General features: G+C 39.9%; 1 protein-coding gene across 2 annotated transcripts in view; it reads right to left on the minus strand.

Annotated features, from left to right (window-relative positions):
* The window catches only part of WDR11 (WD repeat domain 11), a 52,272-nt gene extending 26,490 nt beyond the window's left edge, over positions 1–25,782 (minus strand). For both annotated transcript variants that reach the window (XM_066354564.1, XM_066354565.1), the window contains exons 1-12: positions 25,644–25,782; positions 24,637–24,748; positions 20,233–20,386; positions 18,998–19,171; positions 17,338–17,524; positions 13,833–13,998; positions 13,288–13,402; positions 11,455–11,650; positions 11,077–11,180; positions 8,230–8,406; positions 5,800–5,884; positions 1,953–2,059 (exon numbers count right to left, since the gene is read on the minus strand). In XM_066354564.1, coding sequence (XP_066210661.1) covers positions 1,953–2,059; positions 5,800–5,884; positions 8,230–8,406; positions 11,077–11,180; positions 11,455–11,650; positions 13,288–13,402; positions 13,833–13,998; positions 17,338–17,524; positions 18,998–19,171; positions 20,233–20,386; positions 24,637–24,748; positions 25,644–25,729 — 1,663 coding nt within the window. In that variant the 5' untranslated portion in view covers positions 25,730–25,782. The remainder of the gene's footprint in view (positions 1–1,952; positions 2,060–5,799; positions 5,885–8,229; positions 8,407–11,076; positions 11,181–11,454; positions 11,651–13,287; positions 13,403–13,832; positions 13,999–17,337; positions 17,525–18,997; positions 19,172–20,232; positions 20,387–24,636; positions 24,749–25,643) is intronic.
* Positions 25,783–26,593: the final 811 nt, after the last annotated feature.

Here is a 26,593-nt window from a genome sequence, read left to right on the forward strand (position 1 = left end):
TGTCCTGGGTTCGATTCCCAGTCAGGGCACACAGGAGAAGCGCCCATCTGCTTCTCCACCCCTCCCCATCTCACTTCTCTCTGTCTCTCTCTCTCTTCACCTCCTGCAGCCATGGCTCAACTGGAGTGAGTTGTTCCCTGGCCTGAGGATGGTTCTATGGTCTCCAGCTCAGGCGCTAAGAAGAGCTCAGTTGCTGAGCAACGGAGCCATGCCCCAGATGGGCAGAGCATCGTCCCTCAGTGGGCTTGCTAGGTGGATCCTGGTTAGGGCACATGTGGGAGTCTGTCTCTGCCTCTCACTAAATAAAGGGGAAAAAAGATATTTTCACTTGTTATAGAGTTTCTTGAATTTCCTCTGTGATTTCTTTCAAATAATTTAAGAAACTAAGGAATATCAATTTCTAGAGTTTGAGTGTATTCATGGGAGAGCAATTGTCACTGTAAAAACTACTGGTCTATTTAAAGTAATATAAACAGTCCCATGATTACAAATACTAACCAGTAGGGAAAACATTACAGATATTTAAGATTTCTTGTCACATATGCAAAATACTCAACTGAAATATTTTGATATATTCCTATCAAAATTTCTCTACAAACTAAAACTGGGGAATGATAAGATTTAGTTAACTGCCAAAGAAGCGAAATGATTTTTTAGTTAAAAAGTGCAAATTCCAACTTATATCAAAACAAATAAATTTTAATATATTTTCTGAGATTTATATTAAACAAAAGAGAGAACATACTCAATTTAAAGACAGCTGCACACCCACCAGCCTCCCCACTCTTCAGTGCCATCAGGGGAATCTCACGATCGCCATTCACTGCGTGTTCCATGTCTGTCCGACTCTCTGCTGGTCGGCTGCCCTCCTGGGAGGACAAGGCTGTAAGAGCCTGTAAACTAGGAACTCCTGTCTCCCTTTAAAAAGTCTATTACTTAGAAATTTGTTCCTCAAAAATAGATTGTGAAAGAGATTTTAAGTTATCTAAAAGCCCTGAACTTTGAGCTGACTAAAACAAATGAACAGGGCTTTTCTTTTCTTTTTTTTTTTTTAGTAAACGATACTAGAAAACACCATTTTGTCCCTGGGCTGCCATGCAACAAGGGAGACCATGCAACAGTGCGGTCTGCTGTCTAACGGTGGAGCCAGCTGCCTGAGGTCTAGTGGCATACTCTGATACCCATGGTAGTTGTTCTCAACTATATCCTAGAAATACATATTGAGACTATAAGGGAGCAACAATATACCTGCTTTATTACACACACATCTCATTGGTTAAAACCATCTACGTATAGTCATACTGCTATGCCATTCTGAAGAAACCACGTTTTTATTTAAAAAAATTATTTGAAATCCATGTGCTATAAAATAATTTGAAATCCTCATTCTATTTTCAAGTTTTTCATTTTAAAACTTTTTGGGTTGTAGGTTTTTAACAATTCTGAACAAGTTACTTTACCAGAAGTTTCCTATTATAAAGTCTTTGAACTCCCAAATTAAATTTCCCCATTCAGTCAGTCTATTAAAAGTTTTAAATTTGAGCATTTTAAAAACAATCCTTACCTGTAAATTTTTAAGGGTTTTCTGTAAAATCCAAAATTTTGAAATAGAATCTAATAAAGCTAAACTACAAAGATTTATTTTAAAACTGTACTTTTGGTTATCTATAACAACGCACATAAAAGAACTGAAATATTTATTTATTACTGTCTGCTCGGGCCAATGGCACTCCATGTTACCACACACTTGTGTTATCACAATTTGCATACAAACAGTGGCGAGTCTTTCCTAGACAACTATTACAGAACAACAAGCTATAAATACGTGAGCACAGAATATAAGAAAAAACTCGAAGGTGAAACGAATTACCCTAGAACATGTTAATAAATGACAGTATCTTTGATCGGTATGACTACCACTTTGAATCTTTCAACAGTCTAAATTCACAGACCTGTTGGGAGATCAACCAGCTGAAGTTCATTTCTCACTAATCCCATGTTGTTTGGTGTTGAGGTAGCAAAAGAAAGAAAACCAGTCAAACTTGTCCATTCAATACCTCTATAATGAGAAATTAAGCAAAGATCAGTCCAATCCCTTTTTGTTTGACCTAAATTTTATTATACAAGTTAACTAAGAAGTACTATCAGTATGACCTTCTATTTGAAACCATATAACCATGTATTTCCAATATACCTGAAATTATTACTAGTTAAAACTTTATCTCCAAATAACAAGATAGTTGTCAATATTTGCAACAGACACTAACAATTCCAGTCCTTCCATTCTTTATTCCTTATTTTTAAAAATAATAAGAACAGCAGCTCATTTTCTGAGTCAGCCTAGGTTTGTTTCGTAGGATTCTTAACTACAGAACAATTGTAAGCCTAGCTGTGGGTACCTGGGGTTTCTGACTCCTGTAAGTTCCCAAGCTGGGCCTGCTGACCTCTACTGGGGATGCTAGAGTCTGCCTCTCCACCCTGGGGGGGGGGGGGGGCACACACTTCCTGAAAGGCCTTGAAGTTCTAGGTTTATATAAAACTAACTTCTGCAAATTCATGGACAGACAAAACAGAGATCGTTTTACTTTCCACAAATCACTCAATTTACTCCAAGCAAAGCAACACAGAGTCAATTGATGTCCTGATACCCATATAAACTATTGTTCTATAATTCCCGATATTGAAAATAGCTCTGGGCCATTATTATTATAAATCTAGTCTAGTAGACAAAGACACAAACTACCATCTAAAAACACCTACACGTATCCGTCCATTTCAGCTACGTCTAGGTATCTCCCCACAGACTACAAGACTCAAAGATGCCTGTCTGCAGGCACACAGAGCCGCTCACTATAAAGCATACCTGAGTAAACAGCATCATTTTAAAAAACTAGACAGCTCCAACTATTTGCAGTTAGCAATCACTGGCCATGTAAATACATAAGATTCAAGTACTTAAGATTAAGTCGTTTTAAACAACACACTGAGTATAAGGTAGAAAAACAACTTTCTAAAAGTTGGCCTTTAATTTGCATGTGACTATCTAGAACAGGGGTTGGGAACGTATGGCTCGCGAGCCAGATGTGGCTCTTTTGATGGCTGCATCTGGCTCACAGACAAATCTTTAATAAAAAAAATAATGTTAAAAATATAAAACATTCTCATGTATTACAATCCATTCACTTCCTACTGCTCATGTTCATGGCTGTGGGTGGCTGGAGCCAATCACAGCTGTCCTCCGGGACACCACCAAATTTTTATTGGATAATGCATACCGTACATGGGTTGTTGTATGGCTCTCATGGAATTACATTTTAAAATATGTGGCGTTCATGGCTCTCTCAGCCAAAAAGTTTCCTGACCACTGATCTAGAAGGTAGTGTGTTTACTGCTAATAGGTTCAGCAGTTTTTATAACATATCCGTGAAATTTTCATAATGGCTTTTCATTCTTTTAATTATTATACTATAATTGTATTAATTGAAATACAAAGACAACCAGGATTTTAGCATCTTCTTGGGTACCATCTCTGAATATAAAAGGTGAATTATCTTCACAGTGGCAATTAAGGGGGTAAATTCATATTAAAAAAGAAGAAGATTCATGCAATCATTCACACCAGCCTGTCTGCGGAGTGTAGCCCTTAGAGTTATTTGATACGCCAAGTAACAATTTATAAGTACTTTCATTGTTATTCAATAATAAGTATTATCATAGCATGTGTTAAGTCATGTAATTAGTGACATCTATGACCTATCTGACCCAGGATAACGAATCTCACTTTAAAAAATGAATAGCTTACCGATAAACTAGCTACTAGGTCTTTATTAAAAATTTCAGAAAAATAATAATTAAAATGAGCTTTATTTTCTGAAAGCATGTATCAAATTCCTAACATGAATCCTGGCTCAGTAAAATTTTCAGCTTATTGTCAAAATATTTCCTGCTACTCTATACACATATGCCGTAAGTATAGGAGCTCAATCCTGAAGCCGAGAAACCTTAGCTGAATTCCATCTAACTTCTCACCGATTCCTCAACAGTACTGGTTCCTCCACTGTCAACTTGGGATAATAACAGTGCCCACTGCATTGAACTGTAGTGGAGAGTCAATGAAATGATGCATGCAAAGTGTTAATACTTCACCCAATCCTTAGAACAAGTGCTGATTAAAAGGAGAGCTTTGATTGGTTGGTGTTAGCCACAAGAGGAAACGCCACACTAAAGGCAAGAGAAGGAAATTCAGGAGAAGAAACTTAGCAGGAAAGAAAGAGAAGTCAGCAGCAGGGTGGCAGGGACTCCTAGAAGGAGAAAATGAACAGCCTGTGTTGCTGTACCTCAAAAGCACAATGCTTTAGTGAGACACGGAAAGGGCCCCACACAAGGGGGAGATAGTCACCCAGGCTGCACAGGATACAGTGCACTGAAGGATACCTTGTACCCTTCCAGACACGCCCAGCCCAGTTCGCAGCTGCCATGCCTAAAGGGTTAACCCAGGGGTCCCCAAACTATGGCCTGCTGAGGCCATTTATCCGGTCCCCGTCGCACTTCCGGAAGGGGCACCTCTTTCATTGGTGGTCAGTGAGAGGAGCAAAGTTCCCATTGAAATACTGGTCAGTTTGTTGATTTAAATTTACTTGTTCTTTATTTTAAATATTGTATTTGTTCCCGTTTTGTTTTTTACTTTAAAATAAGATATGTGCAGTGTGTATAGGGATTTGTTCATAGTTTTTTTTATAGTCCGGCCCTCCAACGGTCTGAGGGACAGTGAACTGGCCCCCTGTGTAAAAAGTTTGGGGACCCCTGAGTTAACCCCTGCACATTCAGAAAACTGTCTCAGGAGAATGCATTGTTTAGCAGTGGTCTGCAAACTCATTAGTCAACAGAGCCAAAGATCAACAGTACAACGATTGATATTTCTTTTGAGAGCCAAATTTTTAAAACTTAAACTATATAGGTAGATACATTGTTATTAACTTAATTAGGGTACTCCTAAGCTGGCCTTTCCGCCCACATGTGGTATTTTGTGAAAGAGCCATACTCAAGGGATCAAAGAGCCACATGTGGCTTGCAAGCCGTGGTTTACTGACCACTGGTTTAAGGGGATCACTAAGAATTTTAACCTATATATGGGACCTATGTTTATATAATGTACATAAGACAGAAAATGGCCTTTCTAATATTTTGTTAAAGATCATCAGAAAATACTGGTAATTTAATAACTTTACATCATACATGTATAACTTCACATTCCATCCTTACTCAGGCATAAAAAGGAAAACAGTCATTAAATCAGCCAAACAAGCCACCGAGACCCTTTTAGCCCTCCCTCACAATGTCTGCACACTCATAAGAAAGCTCACACATCTCGAAACGAAAGAATAAATGTTACGCAGTTTAGGTCCTTTTCTGATGGTGCTTAAACAAAAAAATAAATGAGATTATTAAAATGACTTTATGCAAATTTTCATAAGCAGATTATAGAAATGAAAAACAAACTAAATAAACCTGAGCAAGGAAATGGTGAGTTCCACTAAGAAAACAACCTGAACCTTAAGAGAAACAATTAAGACACAGCAAAAAGAGAGAAAAATCTCCACTGCATAATGCCCTTTACAAAAAGCAGACAATTAGTACTCATCCTTGATTAGCATAGCCATTAGCTGGACATGAATATTTATTACCCCAAGTGTGCACAGTCAAATAATCACCATGGCAGAGTCTCGGTGGAGAGGAGCGATGAGAACCCCCTGCTGGAGTCCCATGTGTCTGTGAGGTCAATGACACCATGACACTCACCTGACTTCACACGAGTGGACGCTCAGCTCCTTGTGCAGAAGCCCACTAGTGAGATGGTACACCAGGACAGAGCCATTACCTGTACCTACAAAAATGGCGTGGTCACAGAAGTCTTTATTGAGGGGGAGTTCCAGAACTTTCCAACACAAGTCTTTTCTCAAGATTTTACATTTATCTTTTATAAAAGGGACCAAAGGTATGTGATAAAAAAAAGACAGCAATTTTTTGTCCTCCTTCTTATCAAAAATGGGCCTAATCTCACGTGCTCTGAACTCTTACCTAAGTCAAAGGATCGATTTTCACAGATTTCAAAACCTACTGCCACACATAAAATTTGAAGAAGCACTTTAAGCTTTCTTACACATGGAGATTACACTTTTTGAAATTTGGAATGTTTATTATAGCTAGTCTTCAAAAAGGGCTCCTAGTAGAACTCATTGACCAGTTCTATTTTTTGTTTGGAAGAATTTTGTTTTTGTTTTGTCATTTATATTAAATACATCACAAAGAGATGGTAAAAATAGTTAACTGGATTCTGCAGTCAAAAGAGCCTGAGGTCAAGCCCTGACTCGGCCCTGAACGCTGACCACCTACTTGCCCACACTACATGTGTTTCCATCCCTTTAACAGGGGGAACAGATAACCTATTTTCTGGACATTAAATGAGAACACATATATAAAACACTTAGAACAGTGCCTGACACAAAGTAAGCATATGATTGTTGCTATTTCTATTACTGTAATTATGGTTCATAGTTGTTTTGTCTGAAGCTTATGATCTTGGGTAGAATGTCTAAAATTTAATTAAAAGGGACACAGCCATACTTGAGAAAGTAATATTTCAATCCTCAAACTGCTTTTATAAGTTAAGCAAGAGAGTGAACAGTATCATTGGTCAAACAATCACTTTCTCACTGCACATGACTTAAAGGGATTAATGAATTCATACAAAGCAATAAATGCAGAAACAACAATAGAATATAATAATAAAATGGAGGTAAAAATGGCAGGCTACTTTCAATTTTAGCTTACTGGGCTGAATAAAGCTTCAGAAATATTTTGTAAAACTGTTCTAGAAAAATATAGTATTATACTTGTTTCCATTTATCACCTACGCCACACTTTCTAGTACTCATCTTCTCTAGTGATCTGCAAAGACTGAGGCACTTAGTTTATATTTTTGCTTTTACTTCATTATACTGAGTTCAGTAAACAACTTGATACTCATTATAAACCAGTACAATAGAGCTTATTCTACAAGAGAGGCCTCAGGCCCTGACTTAGCTCTTATCATCAAGCTGTCCCAAGAAATAATTTCAAGTAACGCAAAAAATCCTGACAAATTAAGCATACTGACCTACTACATACATTGTACACTGACAAATCCTATTAAATTTCTATGGGATTTTAATATCAGTAGCTTCTAAAGCAAAAATTAAGCATTTACTGCATTTATATAAAGCTGGTCATATGTACACATGGACTACTGAACCTTAAAATTCAAGTTGCTTGCAGAAGATAGTAATGAAAAAATGGAATAAAAACAATACTGCCAAATAATAATACTCCAATGAGCCTTCAATCCTCACAAGCCAGCCACTGAGCTGACATACCAGCATAACTCAGACATACCAGCAACAAAATAAATGTGGTCAGGGTTTCATTTCAGGGGGAAAAAAATCACAAACCAGTTTATAGACCTGGGAGAAAGCCAGAAGCCAACAAATAGCATCTTTACAAAAATTTTAAACAATATATTACTTTTTGATATTTGAGAAATGCATTTGAACCTTGTATTTTAATGGCAAATTAAAATGTTTATTTTTTCTCTAAAGGAAATTATTCACATTACTCTGAAATTAATGTGACAGCAAGTGGAAACCCAGACCATTTTTTCTGTCTACAACACAAAAATATGCAATTTCAATCCAACAGGCAAATCTTTGTTTACAGAGCCCATAGACACCTTAAACAACTTCTAATATACAATTGTAGCAAAGGAACACTGCTGTTAAAATTTAACTATTAACTGTGACTACATTAATCAGTCAGCAAAAACCCAATACACAATGACAGTCACAGAGAGACGCTGGGGTGGTCCAAGGGAAGACAAGGAGTCCGGACTCAGCACCACACAAGGACTATCCTCCCGACCTTTCAGAAAGGGACCCTAGTGCCAGGGTCCCCACCGTTCTGTGTCTGGTGGATAGATTACCACTGTGATTAAAAATAAATAACACCATGGGTGACTTCCAAGGACAGAAAGAAAGAAATATATTTTAAGGTGAGTATTTTACATGATTTCACTTAGCTTCTTCCTCTTTAGTCTCAAAGATAAAAAAGGATTTTCTAGTAACTAGCAAAGTCACCTGTCTCATAAACGTAAAACGTGCACGAAGAACGGAAAAAGAAAACAGGCCCACTACCTACCAACGGCAAGCAGAGGCTGGTACATCTTGATGTTTTTGGTGGTCAGCGGCGGGCACATGCGGACCGTGAACTGCGGCGAGGGCAGCCCCGAGAGCAGCCCTGTGAGCAGGAACTTGAGCTGCACCTCCTGCAGCGCCGAGCCTTTGGGATGCTCTTCCCCAGCAATGGCGCTTTGCCCTGGATGGTAATCAAACCACCAATACAGTAACTATAAGGCACGCTGATCTTCAAAGTCTAAAAAACTTCACTGGAAATACTCTTCGTGCCTAGAAAAAAACATTCAGGTCCGGAAGGTACAAGACAGCACCCTAGGGCTGTAACTACACAACGGCTCTGTACCTGGCTATGGGACTGACTGCATCGGCTGACAGCTCAAAGGGTACGGCACTCCAGAGTATCCCTATCCAGAACTGCTCCTCTCTGTCTTCTAAGAACACTGTTTCAGCCAGAACTCCTGGTATTAGGGCACCAAATGCAAGTCAAGACAGCTTACGTAGTGAAACCTTGTAGCACTTTCTAAAGGCTTAATTTCAATCGATGCACTTCTAAAAGTGTACAGAAAATCAGTAATCACAAACAACAGATTCAAGAACTCTTTCTAATAACAAATCTTACTCTTTCCATACAATCACAAAATTTAAGCTTTATAATTAAATACACTATATGTAAAATAATATATATTGCATATAACCTATAACTGTCGAGAGTTAAATATTAAATGCAGTAACTTTCAGATATAATATTCATACTTAGGTTATCAATCTCAAACTAAAAATACAGCTACAATAAAAACCAGTGTAACAAAATGTGAATATGAATAGTACAACAAAATCAGTACCACTTACTAACAAGGGTAAACAACTTTTCTTTCTAAGTCACCACTGACCACTGGGATTACATTGTCAAAAATACATAATAAAGAATACATGAGTGTACTTATGTATATACACACAATATAAACTGTGAAAGGAAAAAATGTAAATAATTACTAGGAGTGGGTAATGGGACTCAATCTTTTGAGGCCATAAAGTTATTTTAATAATAACGTTATTTCAAAATCCAGAAGATACACAAAAAAGAATGGCCATCAATTTAATGCAAATAATATGACCTCTTAGGATCACTCCTATAATTAATATCAATCTTTGATTACAAAAGACAGGGTGTAAAGGGATGGGAAGTTCAACAGGTGGGTACATGTTTACCAACCCTCAGTATCTTGAGGTCGGCTCCTGAGAACTGCCATATTTCTGTTCCAGCATCTTCCACAGAGGCAATTCACAAGGTAGGGCAGGGCAGGCCTTAACAAGCATCAGCCTTTACCCAATGAATATAAATCAGGCCTCTGTATTTAGCTGAATTGCTTTCAATTATCACAAAGTACACAGTAAATTTCAAATTAAGTTTAATTAAAAGTTTTAATTAAAATGTTTTCCAGTAACAAAGCTTTATTTAATACTTTTAAATGAACTACACTGCCAAGAACTGTCATGCAATCTATCCTTGTCTCTTAAAAAATGTAATTTATAACACTTAGATACTTAAACAGCATAAAATTTCAACATCTTTCATTTAACTGATTAGTTCTGTGCATGTGTGTGTTTATGATTCTTTTCAATTTAATGTTTTTATCAAGTGCAGACAAGGGCAATTAACTGAGAAAATTGTGTTACTGATAAAATGCATTTTGCAAAACAAGTATGTATCTAAACTTCCTAATATGGATTTATGTCTGGAAGGTAAAGAATTTTAAATACAGAAGTTAGTGTCATTGAGCACAAAGACTTTACAACTTACAGGAATCATAAGGAGTCCTGTAAGGTCAGGTCCCGCCTAAGATCACAGTGGAGCAGCCTGGACTGGAGGCCATGGCCACGGGGCAGGCTCCAGTCCAGGTGTCCCCAAACTATGGCCCGTGGGCCGATTTATCCCCCCCTCCCCCGCCGCACTTCCAGAAGGGGCACCTCTTTCATTTGTGGTCAGTGAGAGGAGCACTGTATGTGGCGGCCCTCCAACGGTCTGAGGGACAGTGAACTGGCCCCCTGTGTAAAAAGTTTGGGGACCCCTGCTCCAGTCCAAGGTGAACAGGGTCATGTTTTGGCTTTTCCACTTACTGAATGTGTGCTTCTGAGCAAGAGTTTTAAATCTCTCTGGGTCTCAGTTTCCACATCAAGTGGAAATAATATTACCTACCTTGCAGGATTGTTCAGGGTAATATACAGAGCATTTAGCACAGCACTTACCATAGTAACAGGCACCTCATAAATGTCATCTCTAATTAAAAATATTAATAAAGTAATGCTCTTTCTTGCAGATCACCTATCAAGCATTTAAACAAAACAACCTACTAAGTAGTATCAATTTTCAATTAAGTTATGGAAGAACAAATAATGACACAGAAAATCCTTTATAAACAACAGCCACAATTTTAAAAGAATTAAGCATCAACATGGCTTGGCATATTTATAATTTCTAGTTGTAAAACATTTGAAATCACAAATCTTCATTCCTCCTTTAATATATACTAGCCCTATAATAATTAAATAAGTTGGAAGCAGTATTTCAACTTCAAATAAATATTTGTTGAAAGTAAGAATCACCAATATGTAAATAAAAAAAGGTATATGTACATTGAAAAGGTATAATTTTTTCTAATTCTGCTCAGTTACTTTATTACTCCTCAATAAATATTTACTGCATTTCTAGAATGTATGAGACTCGGCTCTCTAAATTTTAGTTTCTCGGGTATTAACTTTGACTTTATAATAATTGCTAATCAGCGACTATTCATTTTACCCTTCAAAAAGAATACCTAACACGAAAGTCAGAGAAGAAAGCAAAGCTCACCGATCATGTTGTCCAGGGAGAGGTCTGGGAGCTTGTTCTGCAGCGCGCTCACAGGAATCCCACAGAAGGACACTGGTGAATACAGAGGTGACACACCAGAGCTACTGCAAAGACATAATAATTACAGGTTTTATACACTTACACTGTGCATCATATGATAGTGATTGTAACAAACTACTAATTGCAGATCAGGGCATTCCACCTCTTTTTCTTACCCATAGCTGAAATAGCTCTAGCAGGTTTACATAATTCCCTATTAATCGAAGTGTCCGTTTTAAAATATTTTTATTATTTTAAAAGGTCCCTCCTATTTTTTTATGATTCTGGTAACTTTTAAAAACACAGAACACAAAGAGACGAGCCCAGTGCTTTGTTTACCTGCTCCGTGAGTTCCGATTGCAAACGGCGGACTTCAGCTCCCATATCATGACCCTCCCGTCACTCACGATGAGCGCAGCCGCGTTCTCATTGACCGGACAACACACCATACTGAAGGGACGGACAGTTTTGGTCACCCGGATCGCATCACACTGGCTTCGTAAATCATAGGTCAGTTCCTGGACAGGATCTGGATCTTAACACAACATTGTTTTCTTTTCAACATCAGAAAGCATCCATGTCACTACCACTAGTATTTCTTCTTCTCTGAATAAAACCTCGACTAAAAAGGTTATCATTCCTTCACTAATGGAAAATTTGTCAAAAATGGCTTCCCTGATTATTACTAATTTATTCAGAATATAAAGATAACTAATTACCTTAATGATTATATACACCAAGTTTAATTTCCAAAATATCTATAAATCATAGCTTGTTTTTAAATACTTCTAAATGAAAATGCTTTGAACAGTGACATATGAAATAATAAAGTGCACTTTAGACCATCGTAATTTACAGTGGTCTATAAGCCTAAAAATAATTGTACTTTACAAAAGATGTTAAAGTCACTTTCTTTTTTTTTTTTTCATTTTTCTGAAGCTGGAAACAGGGAGAGACAGTCAGACAGACTCCCGCATGCGCCCGACCGGGATCCACCCGGCATGCCCACCATGGGGCGGCGCTCTGCCCACCAGGGGGCGATGCTCTGCCCATCCTGGGCGTCGCCATATTGCGACCATATTGCGACCAGAGCCACTCTAGCGCCTGGGGCAGAGGCCGAGGAGCCATCCCCAGCGCCCGGGCCATCTTTGCTCCAATGGAGCCTTGGCTGCGGGAGGGGAAGAGAGAGACAGAGAGGAAAGCGCGGCGGAGGGGTGGAGAAGCAAATGGGCGCTTCTCCTGTGTGCCCTGGCCGGGAATCGAACCCGGGTCCTCCGCACGCTAGGCCGACGCTCTACCACTGAGCCAACCGGCCAGGGTCTAAAGTCACTTTCAATATTACATAGTCCATTATTTCACAAAACATGATTTCTATTCCCCAGGTTAAGACTGAAACTGACAACTGAATGGCCCGGAGACTTCTTCACCCATGTCCTAAAGCGGATGAAAAGTCAAAGCAGTGCAATAACAAACGTACATATACAAGGTTGGGCTTGTACTAAAGAAAAAATTCACAAAAGATAATATCTACGGCCCTGGCCGGTTGGCTCAGCGGTAGAGCGTCGGCCTAGCGTGCGGAGGACCCGGGTTCGATTCCCGGCCAGGGCACACAGGAGAAGCGCCCATTTGCTTCTCCACCCCTCCGCCGCGCTTTCCTCTCTGTCTCTCTCTTCCCCTCCCGCAGCCAAGGCTCCATTGGAGCAAAGATGGCCCGGGCGCTGGGGATGGCTCTGTGGCCTCTGCCTCAGGCACTAGAGTGGCTCTGGTCGCAACATGGCGACGCCCAGGATGGGCAGAGCATCGCCCCCTGGTGGGCGTGCCGGGTGGATCCCAGTCGGGTGCATGCGGGAGTCTGTCTGACTGTCTCTCCCCGTTTCCAGCTTCAGAAAAATGAAAAAAAAAAAAAAAAAAAAAAGATAATATCTACTTGGCCTCTGGAAACGATCAAGAAGGAATTACAAAATATTACTTTCTTTGCTGTACACTAGACAGGCACTACTGTAACACCAAGAGATTACTCTTGGCCTTGTGTTTCATTTTCATGCCCCATAGTACAACCATATTCTTTCTCAAGGCCAGGATTACCATGAACTCTATGATTTGGCTGTTACTTGCTTTATAAAATAATTCTGAAGAAAATATGATTAAAATTATTGTGAGATATCAACTTACCTGGTTCCTCATTTGAAGTGGTGAAAATACTATTGTAAGATCTCCGAACACGTAAAGTTATACAACCATTTTCATGGAGGCAAAATAAGCCATCACGTTGAAAGCAGGGTATTACCTTTAAATAAATGATCCATTTATTTTTAAAACACAATAGATTAAAGAGTATATGCTCTGAAACTCATAACCTTATTTAGACAGTACTGGCAAAAAAAAACAAAACAAAACAGAGAAATAAAAATATACCACGTAATCCTGAAGTTTTAAAACTAAATGAACATTTTAAAAAATCCATTTATAATCATAAAAAATGTGTCTTTATCCATGTAACTTAAGTAGTTCAATAAATATTTGCAGATCAGTCAGTCGACTTTCTAGGGTAAATCAAACCAATCAAAAGTGGAAAAAAAAAAAAAGGAAATGTAACATAACACTTAATTTTTAAATAGAAAAGAGAAAGCCTAATGAAGAACTTTTATGATTCTGGTTTTTCTCTATAGAACATTCACAGTCAACATCAAGAGAGGTAATTTATGAACTGTTGATACCTGCAGAAATGGAACTCCTGTTCGTTCTATTGCAATCACACCCACTGTTTGATTCACCTCAAGGTCAAGGATTAAAATCTCTCGAGGATAGAGTAACAACATGTGATTCCTTTTGGAAGGCAGATATGACAACTGAAGGCAATCATTGAGTGTCATGAATTCAGCACTGAAAAAAGCAAACGTTTACTTTAGGCATTCAGATATGAGTCCAAGACTTGATTCCTATCAGAAAAAGCTAATAAAGAATTGAATTTTGAACTTTTTTGGGGGGTATATTTCTGAAGTGAGAAGCGGGGAGGTAGAGAGACAGATTCCTGCATGCACCCGACTGGGATACACCCACCATGCCCACTAGGGGGCATTGCTTCGTTGCAACCAGAGCCATTCTAGTGCCTGAGGCGGAGGCCATGGAGCCATCCTCAGCACCTGGGGCCAACTTTGCTCCAATGGAGCCTTGGCTGCGGGAAGGGAAGAGAGAGAGAGAAAGGAGAGGGGTAAGGGTAGAGAAGCAGATGGGTACTTCTCCTGTGAGCCAACTGGCCAGGGCTTGAATTTTGTACTTTTCACATAAAAACTGTCAATGAGAATGTTCAATTGTTCATGGAATGACCAACGGGGCTAGTACCTAAAACTTAATGGGCCACAATCCAAATTATGACAATAATACCACATAGGTTGAGATGTGTTTAAAGTAGTAATATTAAGTCTATAAGATGATCTGAAAAGTCTATGATATATTAGGCATTCATAAGATAGTAGTTTTAGTCTTAGTTTGCAATTAGAAGTACTAACCAGAATGCTGAAATCAAGACTCAGGAATAAAACAGACAGTTAGGGTAATTAGGGCCACTGGCGCAGGGGTCATCTGTGAAATGGACAAGTCCTTCCTCTACTCTGCTTTCCTTCCTTTTACGCTGTCCTAAATCTTGCTGAAACAAAGTGTATTTTACTAACAGAACTTTCTTCTGTGTAAATAATATATAAAATTATACGAAGATTATAAAAGAGTCTCAAAAATAATTTTAGTAATTTGTGATTATTACGTATATGTCAACACAACCTTCTTATGGAAAATATATTTCAATAGGAATAGACATACAGTTGTGTTCTAATTTTTACATAATGTTATTAAAAGGTTCTGAAATTTAAAATAAAGATTAGAGGACTAGAGAGAGGGATATGGACTGCATCAGAATCTGGCTCTGCCATTTCTTGTTTCAGTGAGCTGAGTAACATTCAAAACCATGGGAGACACAATTTCTGAATTTATAAAATGGGAACAGTGCTACTACACAGGACTGTAGCAAAAGTATACGTAATAATGTATGTGAAAACACCCAGAGCACTTCTAGTTGAAGGGAAAAAGAACTCATTTCCCTAAAACTCAGGATGAACATGATTCAGACGACATAAAATGCAACATATATAAATCACAATGTATAAAACCACTCTGATTACACAATAATTTATTTGAGACAGAATAAAAGAATAAATGGAAAGTTCTCTAAAGATACTTAAGGAGCAATTTTAAATTATTTTGGCACAGGGTGAAGAATAAATGAGTAAACTTAACCAGCCTACGGTTTAACATGAAAAAATTTACATTTGCATATAAATTCAAAAGGTATTTGTAGAGCAACTTGTATTTTACCATATATTTTTCAGGTGATTATCCACAAAGTCTAGATAGAATAATATTAGCATATTAAACATGAGACTCTTTTAAAACAAATGCCAAAAAAACTACCAGAACAATAAAAATATAAGAATAACTTTGGTAAAAAGACAGAAATCTACAGTGTGTCCGTCAAGTCATGGTGCACTTTTGACCCGGTCACAGGAAAAAACACAAGACGATAGAAATGTGAAATCTGCACCAAATAAAAGGAAAACCCTCCCAGTTTCTGTAGGATGATGTGGCAGCATGCGCAGATGATGACGCAACACCATGTATACAGCAGAGCAGCACACAGCCATGCCAGTCGAGATGTGGATGGTACAGAGGAAAGTTCAGTGTGTTCTGTGGCTCGCTAAATTCGAATCCGTGACCAAAGTGCAACGTGAATATTGGTGCGTTTATAACGAAGTGCCACCACATAGGAATAACATTACTTGGTGGGATAAGCAATTGAAGGAAATCAGCAGTTTGGTGGAGAAACCCCATTCTGGTAGGCCATCAGTCAGTGACGAGTCTGTAGAGTCTATACGGGATAGCTACCTAAGGAGCCTTAAAAAATCTGTGCGTGAGCCCACATCGAACTGCACTGAATAGGTATGAAACTGGGAGAGTTTTCCTTTTATTTGGTGTAGATTTCATACTTCTATCATCTTTTGTTGCTTTCCTGTGACCGGTCAAAAGTGCACCATGCTTTTATGGACACACTATATTTCTAATTCATAAAATCAGTTACTTAAAATAAATATTCAGTTGCAATTTCTGACATGAACAATAATAGCTAGCTTTTACCAAACTAATGCTTACTAAGTATCAGCCACTATGTTAACTATTAAGTTATTGTGTGTATTAATCCTTACAGCAACCCTGTGAACTCCTTTTAAACACCATTTTAGAGACTGGGAGAGAGAAATTTGAGCAAAATTAAACAATCTTCAGAGTCATATATCTATAGTCTCCTCTAGAATCCTGGCCCTTAACCAGGATGAGAACATCTTTATATGCAAAAGAAAAATACCCATATTTTACAGCTAATGGGACTGAAGTCAGGAAAATGTATTTAAAATGAAAATCCAGCCCTGGCCGGTTGGCTCAGCGGTAGAGCGTCGGCCTGGTGTGCAGGGGACCCGGGTTCAATTCCCGGCCAGGGCACACAGGAGAAGGGCCCATTTGCTTCTCCACCCCCCACCCCCTCCTTCCTCTCTGTCTCTCTCTTCCCCTCCCGCAGCCAAGGCTCCATTGGAGCAAAGATGGCCCGGGCGCTGGGGATGGCTCCTTGGTCTCTGCCCCAGGCGCTAGAGTGGCTCTGGTCGCAACACAGCGACGCCCCGGAGGGGCAGAGCATCGCCCCCTGGTGGGCAGAGCGTCGCCCCTGGTGGGCGTGCCGGGTGGATCCCAGTCAGGTGCATGCGGGAGTCTGTCTGACTGTCTCTCCCCGTTTCCAGCTTCAGAAAAATACAAAAATAAATAAATAAATAAATAAAATGAAAATCCAGATTTTATCTTCAAATTTCAAATATATTCAATACCCACGATATTAGAATATTCATCTCATATTTTCAAAAGTAAAAATCGGAAGTCAAAATTTTAATCTGTAAAATATCAGTGGGGGGAATTTGGCACCATTAGTGGAAAGAAAGGAGCCGCGTTAAATGCCAAGTCTCCTCTTATGAAAGGAGACAAAAAATATTTTCCTTTTGTAAGTTCATAAGTGGAAATGAAAGGAAGTGATGAAGAAGAAAATCAATCTTAATACGGTTCAAAATTGACTTTTGCAAGAACAGATGATAAACAGACGAATGTTGTTGCTAGTTTTACACTGTAACTGACCTAGGTTTCTCCTGAGTGATCAAGATTTTGACTTTATGAAGAGCCTTCTTAGCCCCCGTGGCTGCAGCCAGCTTGTTATGAGCCGGGCTCGAGTGTGGGCTGGAGATGTAGACTTTTTTCCCAGGGCCTGCCGGAGGCTTGGACGGGGAGAAGTCTGAGATGAACACAATGCCCTCGCTGGCGAGCACTAGACATAGAGAAGCAGACCGCTGATTCAAGGTCAATCACGTTTAGCACAGTGTTTCCAATTCTGAGAGCAAGGTAATGATAATGTTAATAACACAGAATGGGAAGTGTTGTGTAATCACCACAGAGCAGAAATGTTCTCCCACTTGAAGTGAAACAGTGGTCCATTACAATTCGTCAGAGGCCCCACGATCAGCATTCTAAATTCATGTTTTGTATTAAAATATACCAGAAGGTTACTGGCAGAAAGAACAAATGTTTGTTCTTCCAAATAATTCAGTGCACAGATTTTCAATAAAAACCTTCCCTTGTTATATCCCCTAACTTCAAAATCTAAACGCTTTTTTGAATATAAAATCTACATATATTACACAGAGGCTCTGCATAGCTCATTCAGCTAAGTTCAAATATTTGATTTGATGGTACAAATTTTTTATGATCATCATGAGCTACTCAGTTTAAATACATTTCCTCTTTCTTCTAGAGCACCAGGTTGAACCGTGGGATGTATAAAGTGTCCTTCTTCTCTAGTAACAAACTATAGAAATGATCCCTCAAAGTAGTCTTTCCTCCTCATTGTATCTAGAGTAAAGGCAGAGTGCCAACAGAGGTCCACGACCTAACACAACAACCTGCCCACTCTCCCACACCCCATTCTCCCATTCCCTTTACCCTGTCTTACTTTTGTCATGCCACTAACAACCTCTTACTATACTAGCCTTTATTAACTCCTTATGCTCCGAGTCTAGGCTCTGACCCTCTCACTAGAATGCAAACGTGACGAGGGCAGGAATTCTTGTCATGTTCCACCGATATGTTCTAGGTCCCAGAAAAGGCCTGACATATAATAACAGCTCAAGAAATATCTGTTGGATAATCGAATAAACCATTTTCTAAATAATTTAGTCCTAAAAATGTCTGCCTAAAAACAAACCTAGTGTTTGGATGAGGAGCTCAGTAAAGGGTCTAAAGCACATTGGCACAAAAAAGCTCTGCAAGGAAAACTCGCCTTGGCTCTTCTGTTCCCCACACGCATCTGGTTATGGCACTCAACACACATGGCATGAATTACAACAGCTGGCTTTTTAAAGGAAGAACTGAGTCTGGCCGATTAAATGAAGCCTTTAACTTAGGTCCTTTAAATGTTCCAGAGAAACAAAGTTAATGAAGTTTGAGTTAGAACGTCACAGCAACTCTCTCTCCCGGCTAATCTAATTCTACTCACAGGTTCCACACCGGGAAGGTCAAGCTTGCTGATTCAAATTTCTAAGTATCAAAATCCTTGCCCGTGCTATGCGCTATGATTTAGTAGCTGTATTAGGAGCTGCAGGGGCTGAATAGAACCTTAGAGATGTGCCTCTCCACTCCGCTCAGTTGTTTTAACATTTCAGATACACGACGTGTAACTTATGCAAATAGCATTAATGGTATTATAAATACCTCAACTCACTTGCCACACAAAACTATTACTCACAAGTCAAATGTGAAGGATCAAAAGGGTCAAAAGAAAAAGACAGGATATTATCGGCATAGCTCTTCTTCCACAGTTTGGTGCCCGTGTCTGCGTTCCAGAGCGCGATGTAATTTGGCGGGTGGATGGCAAGCAGCAAATCCCGGGAAGCATCCTGACTCCATAACCACTGAACATCTGCCAAGACCAGACAGAGGCGAAACTCAGACATTGTCCTTCAGAAAGACCTGGATAACACGGCCTTGATATTCAGATCTTTCTTTTTACGAATCCTTAAACTCTTAACTTTCCCTCTGCCCCCAGTGTGTATGTATATGTGTCAAGACTACAGAGGAAAAGTTCTTTTACATAAAAATGAGCTGTGTGGCCTGACCAGGCGGTGGCACAGTGGACAGAGCATCAGACTAGGATGCGGAGAACCCAGGTTCGAGACCCCAAGGTCACTGGCTTGAGCCCAAGATCACTGGCTCAAGCCAGGGGTCACTCGGTCTGCTGTAGCCCCTCGATCAAGGCACATATGAGAAAGCAATCAACTAAGGTGCTGCAACGAAGAATTGATGCTTCTCATCTCTCTCCCTTCCTGTCTGTCTGTCCATCTGTCTCTCTCTGTCACACACAAAAAAATAAAAAATGGGGAAAAAAAAAACGAACTGTGTGGACATTAGAATCTCAAGATCAAAATTTGCAAGGAATTTAAAATATTACTTTAAAGAAAATATAAGGCTCTTTGCAGCAATCGATACTTAAAAATTTATGTCAAAGACTGTCCCAGGCATTATCATTAACGTCAGACTCTCATGTATTGGTTTTAGATCAATCAACAAACAAGCAAACAAATGATCTATACAAAAATGAAAATAAAATTTTGATCATCTCCATTAATAGAAAGTAAGTGATGAGGGCTAATACAAAATAGCAGTTTGGCCAAGTTTACTTAAACTATATCTTCATTTACAAGGTTGTTTACAGCAGGTTGACTTTTCTCATCAAGCTTGACTGAGACTAATGTTGAAATTAATGCATTTTACTAAAACCAAAACCAGCTGAGATTTGAGGAAATATGTCCAGAAGTACCCTGATAAGGATAAAAAAAAACTAGCTTCAAGACTGGTAGAATACACTAAACATAATCCACTTACTTAAGTGGGGGAAGTGACGAAATGGAATGAATGGAAAAAAACCACGCTGAGGGGAAGTGGATAAATATAAACACCTGACAGAGCACAGACTTTCCTCACCCTGAATAGGCTTGGCGTGTTCCTGGATCTCACACTGAGCCACGCCTGCTGCCACATCCCAGACAATGATCTTTCCACTGACATCAGCAGAAGCGAGGCGCAAGGAATACGGCGAGCCGATGTTATGGTGATAATTTTCTCTGGCCCACTTAACCTAGTATCAAAAAGAAATCAAAATAAGTGAATACTTGTACTGGATGAACTTAAACATAATTTTCAAAGAGCATCCACCCAAACCCACACTATATTCAACACCTGTATTACAAAAATATTTAGAAAGAATAAACAGGAAACTGGTTTCCATCTTGAAAGTTAGACATTTTTATTATTTATGATATTTTTAAGGTTGCAACTAAAATATTTTTGAAAACATCACCATGTTCCTGCCTTTAAAATATGAAAAATGATGCACAGCCTTAGTATTCTGGGAACTTCAGGTAAAACAGCTTATCATAAAATGCTAATAATCACTGGTATGCCATTTGGGCATTCTAATTATCAAATGTTACAATCATGAAACCTAATTGCGACAGAACAGCTAAAGCCCCAAATTGCTAAGTAGAATGCTTTTCCATACTCTAGTCTCCTAATTAAAAGGAGACTTAGAGATGTAATAACCTGGCAGAGAAAAATAAAACAACTCTGGCTGTCCCTCTTTATAATAATAAAAAAAAATGGGGAGAAATGTTAACAGGTGTTTTTTTCTAAAACAAAACATATGCTTTTTATACTTCTAGCAATATTGTGAGAACAGAATTTTCAAAATAAAGACCTTAAAATTTCCAGTGCAAATCAGATTCCTCCTGAGCATCAAATTCAGACAGTCAGGAATGAAACCGCCCTCATTCTGAGCCACGGCTTTCCTGGGCCACAACCCGCCCCCTCTCCTCTAGCTCAGTATCTTGCTTGTTTTCTTCAGAGCATTTACCACATGCCAATTCATAATTCTTTTATTTAGTTTGTTTTAACCTATCACCAACTCATGAACTATAAGCTAGCTCCACAGGGGAGAACCATGTTTACACTGCAATTCCCAATCGTCCACTTTGCTCGTGGTGTCCTGTGAAGCAGTTTTACATTTTGACATAGTCCAATTTATTTTTTCTTTTTCTGCTTTACTCAAGAAACTGCTGCCTGACCAGGCGGTGGCATAGTGGATAGAGCGTTGGACTAGGATGCGGACCCAGGTTCAAGACCCCAAGGTCGCCAGAATGAGCGCGGACTCATCTGGTTTGAGCAAAGCTCACCAGCGTGGACCCAAGGTCACTGGTTCGAGCAAGGGGTTACTTAGTCTGCTGAAGGCCCGCAGTCAAGGCACATATGAGAAAGTAATCAATGAACAACTAAGGTGTTGCAACGAAAAACTGATGATTGATGCTTCTCATCTCTCTTCGTTCCTGTCTGTCTGTCCCTACCTATCCCTCTCTCTGTAATAATAATAAAAAAAAGACACTGCTTTCTCTAACGTCAAGGAGGTTGATACGTACATTTATATACATGTAGCACTTGAATTCCATCTAGATAAATTCCAAGCAGTGTGTGTGTGTGTATTTTTTAAATCACCTAGACACATCATAATAAAACTGTGAAAACCAAGGATAAGGAGTCTTGCAGGCAGCCAGATGATTACAGACACCCGCAGAGAAACCAAGTGGTCCTCATCAGAATTACGCGACCAGGAAGACAGTGGAGTAATGCCTTTCAAGTACTACAGGAAAACAGCTGGTGACATACATCCTCAGGCAAATAAAAACTGAGAGAATCAACCAACATTAGTTATAATACCTCAAGAACTTTAAGCATCTTTTTCAGGCAGAGGGAATATAGTAACAGGCTGAAACTTAGATCTACACAAATGAAAACTGCAGAAATGCCAAAAAGACAGGAGGGACGGGCAGAGGGCGGGAAGAAGGGGGAGAGAGAAAAGGAGAGAGAGTATATGAAAGACATTTTTCACAAACAAACAAACAAACCGCCTATACCTAACATCAGACTTAACAGGGAAAAGCTGCGTGTTTCCCGCTAGGCTCAGGAACAGGACAAAACATCCGCTCCCCACTCCTATTCACCTTTGCAGAGGGCCCAGACAATGCAGTATGGCAAAGAAAGGACACATTAGCAATGAAAAACTAAACTGTTACTGGCAAATCACATGATTTTCTATGAAAAATTCCTCCCCAATCTATTATAGCTAATGAGTTTAACAAGATCTCAGGATACAGGTCAACATACAAAAATCAATAGTATTTTTTCCTAGCTCACATTATATATATTAAAAAATTTCCTCAAAATGGATCAAGAACCTTAATGTAAGAGCTAAAACTATAAAATTCTTAGAAGAAAACAAAGGTGTAAACCTTTCTGACACTGAAAAAAGCAATGGTTTCTTAAACAAAGCAAAAAAACTAGATAAAATGAACTGTAACAAAATTAAAAACTTTTGTGCTTCATAGGACATAGGCAAAAAAGTGAAAGACAACTGACAGAATGAAAGAAAATATCTTCCAACCACATATTTTATAAGGAACTTGTATCTAGAAAACATGAACTCTTACAACTCAATAATAAGACAATACAATTTAAAAACGGGCGAAGGACTAACAAGACATTTCTCAAAAACATATACAAATGACGAATGAGCACACGAACAGATGCTCAGTATCATTAGCCATCAGTAAAATGCAAACAAAAACCACAACGAGAACCACTTCAAAGCCACTAGAATGACTATAGTTCAAGGACAGATATTAACAAGTGTTGGTGAGGGTATAGACAAATCAGAATCTTCACACACAACTAATAGGAATGTAAAACAGCGCAGCCTCTCTGGAAAAGTCTGGCAGTTCCTCAAAAGTTAAATATACCAGTTACCATAGGAATCAGTAATTCTATTACTAGGCATATATTCGAGCGAAATGAAAACACAGGTTCACACACACAAAAAAGGACAGAAATGTTCACAACAGCATTATTCATAATACCCAAAAAGCCCATCAATACATAAACATGGTTTATCCATAAAGTGGCACATTATTCAATAAAAAAAAAATAACAAAGTACTAACACTGATACAACATGCATGAGTCTTGAAAATATTATGCCAGGTGAAAGAACTGGACAGATTTTATTTACACGAAATGTCCAGAGTAGGTGCATCTACAGGATAGAAAGATTAGTGATCGCCTTAGGATGAGGGGGATGGGAAAAGGTGTGGGGGGGTGACCGTTAATGGCTACAGGGTTTCTTTTTGGAGTTATGAGATTGTGGTCACGGCTGCCCAACTCTGTGACTGTACTAAAAACCACAGAATGCTACACTTTACATTGGTGAACTTTATGATCAGAGTATCTCAAAGCTGCTATCAAATAAATAAATAAAAGACCTTGAATCTCTACCTCCACTCTCTCCAAAAATTTCAGATGACCATAAGGCAATTGCCTGAGGCGGTGCAAATTTTGGGTGTTGCAACTTTAAACCCACTGACTTCCCACAAACTCAGCTTATTGTAAGGCTGCCATCTGGTCACTCAGGAACTTTGGAATCATTCTAGTCTGACCCTCCCTTAAAGTTGGTTACTCTAATAAAATATCAAGTTTACCTCTTAATCAGCTCCTAAACAAGACTCCTTCTTGCCTCAGCTTTCTTTCAGGCCCTTAGAATTTTCTGCTGAATTTGCTGCAAAAGTCTCATCTCACTGCCTCGTCTTGCCTTTCTCCAACAGACCCTCCTCTCCTGCCAGAGGAAGTCTTTCTAAAATGCAAATATGATCATATCAGCCTCCTACTTAGAAATCCGATTTTTTTCATGATCTTATGACACTCGCAGGGCAGGTGAATGTCTGGCCGCCCCCTCCATCACCCCTACGTGTGTATCCCGTGTTTTAGTGACCCTTCGCAAGTGGTTTCCCTGGGTATATTCTTCTTTTTTCCTGCATTGCTCCTCCCTCAGTTTACTGGTCCCTAAAATGAGGACTTCAGTGATCCTCCCCAGGTCCCTACAACTAGGTAACATGTCTTCCCACAGCATACTACCCAAGTCTCACTTGTCACACTGTATGTGTGTTTTCATCCTTCCTTACTAGACCATGAACTGCGTGAGGGCTTGCCTTCTTCTCTCCTTAGCACATGCTAAGTGCTCAAAACTAATAATGAGTGTGTTGTCCACCAAATGGCAGAAATGGTATTTTCCATCAGCTTTAAAGTGACCTAAGAACTAGCATGTAATAACTCACCCTGGATCGACATTAAGCCAAATGCATGGAAATATATACTAGGTTAACCCCAAACAGATTATTAAATAGAAAAATCATTTAACATTTATACATACAACTTACTGAGATCCTAAAAACATTAAAAACTTCAGAACAGACAATATGTTACAGGACCCAAGTGGAATCTGACTTACCTTGACAACATCAGCTTTGTGTTTTTCTAAAACTTGAAGCGTTTGGGCAGTATTGGAATCAATCACTACCACCAGCGAATGACATCCATAAGCAATTAGACCTTGCCAGCCCCTAACAAAACAGTAACGTTAAAATTTAAGTAAAACAAAGCAAGAGGCCTCTTGCCAAGAGACATCCTAGATAAATGATAAGTCTAATAAGTAATACCATTAGTAAAATTATTATTGAAGCCCAAAGGTCGGCCTTTTACATGACCTCATTTAAATAAAAGGTTCAGCTAAGCTAAAAAATGCTTAATGAAATTTGGTTTTCATTGGGGTAAGAAAGGTTCTAAGAGATTTGCATATGGAGCCAGTGAGAAAGTAGAAAGCCACTCCCCGTCTCTAGTTGTCTTTGAGGACATCCTCCTTGTCTTACTCCACTTCGAACCCTGAGCGCCTCCCAAATGCTGGGATCAAAATGTCCAGCAGCCTCCGCTCTATCTAGACTTTGGCTTTATATTAGTCTACTTACTGATTTTCAGAGCTGCAGTGTTATTTTCCAGTAAAAAGGTAAACGTGAAGCGAAGGACAGGTGAGAGCAGGTGCCTAGGACAGGAGGGCGCATCGCTGGGTGAAGGAAGGGAAGGGACGGGGATAACTGAAGAAGAGGGCAGCACCAGGAAGACAGTGGTCGGGGGCACTGGGCGTGGAGGAAGGAAACCGCAGGAGAGGTAGGGAGCGAAATGGATGTTTGAAGGTGCGGGAGAAAGAGCAGCGAGAAACAAAGACCCAGGGAAGAGGGCAAAAATGCACACGGTAAGTTCCCACACGGGGCATTTACTCCTTTTACAGCAACAACAAAAATCCAGCATTGAAAAGAAAATCTCTAGCATAGGAAGGCGGCACCCAGTCCTGGCGAGGCCAAACTAATCAGCCGGGGCAAGCTCTTGTTCCTTTCACAGACTTTCCCTTCCCTTCACACACTCCTGGCCAAGCCCTGCCGCCTCGACACCCGGCGCCCTCACCAGTCCACTGCCGCCTTGTTGTGGGCGTTGAGGGCTCCGGTGAGGGTGCGGGCCGACACCTTGAAATTCACCGTGAAAGGAAACATCACGGCAGTCCACCAAGATCTCGGAGCCCACCGGCGTTCCGGAAGCGGTGGCCTCGGGCTCTTCCGTCCAAATGTACTCCGGGTGGATCCACCGGCGCCGCCGTTTAGTTCCGCCGAACGCAGGTTCCATTCTTGATTTCCCTGACCTTGTTCCGCCACTCCTGGTTCCGCTTTCTTCCAGGTTCCGCTGCTGTGCATAAGCCTGGGCTGTACCTTGGAGGAAGTGTTGCGCCTCCTTCTGTCAAGTCTGGTTTGTTTGTTTTTTTCAGATGGAGACTTCGTAGGCCTCTGTACCTTGCTGGAAATGGTGAAAGAAGAGCTAGAAAGTCCGATTTAGCCTTTCTGCCTCTGGTCAGTTAACTTAGGGCAATCACCAACGCCAGGCCCTGTTGCAGGCGCCGGTGTTGCCTTGGTGAAGACAGTCTCCGCTCTCACGCAGTTTATAGAGTCAATGCATGAATGGAAGTAAGTGGATGAAATGGAGAGAGTGAATGAGATTCACGGCTCTAATAGGAAGATTTCCAAGTATGGTTGTAATGCGGGTGGTGGAGGCCAGGCAGGTTCGTGTTGGGACTGCGGCACACCACAGAAGAACCGCGGAACAAAAGGGCGTTGGGCCATTGCAGTTTATTGGATTCTTGGAGACCCGCTTCTCCGTGTGGTGGCCAAGCAAACGGGAAAATCGACCCTGGCAGCAGCATGCAGCAGCATTAAAAGCAACCTATCTGGTAGCCTTGTATAGGCTACACACAGGTGGCTTTCTGCCACGTGCTCCCGCACTAATCTTGCAAAGTGCTTGCAGCCGGGAAACAGGCAAGCAAGCATAACCACAGCTGTTTTCCCTGCAGTGGAGAACACTCCATG

The sequence above is a fragment of the Saccopteryx leptura genome, chromosome 13, assembly GCF_036850995.1.
Source record: "Saccopteryx leptura isolate mSacLep1 chromosome 13, mSacLep1_pri_phased_curated, whole genome shotgun sequence".
In the NCBI taxonomy this organism is placed as follows: Eukaryota; Metazoa; Chordata; class Mammalia; order Chiroptera; family Emballonuridae; genus Saccopteryx; species Saccopteryx leptura.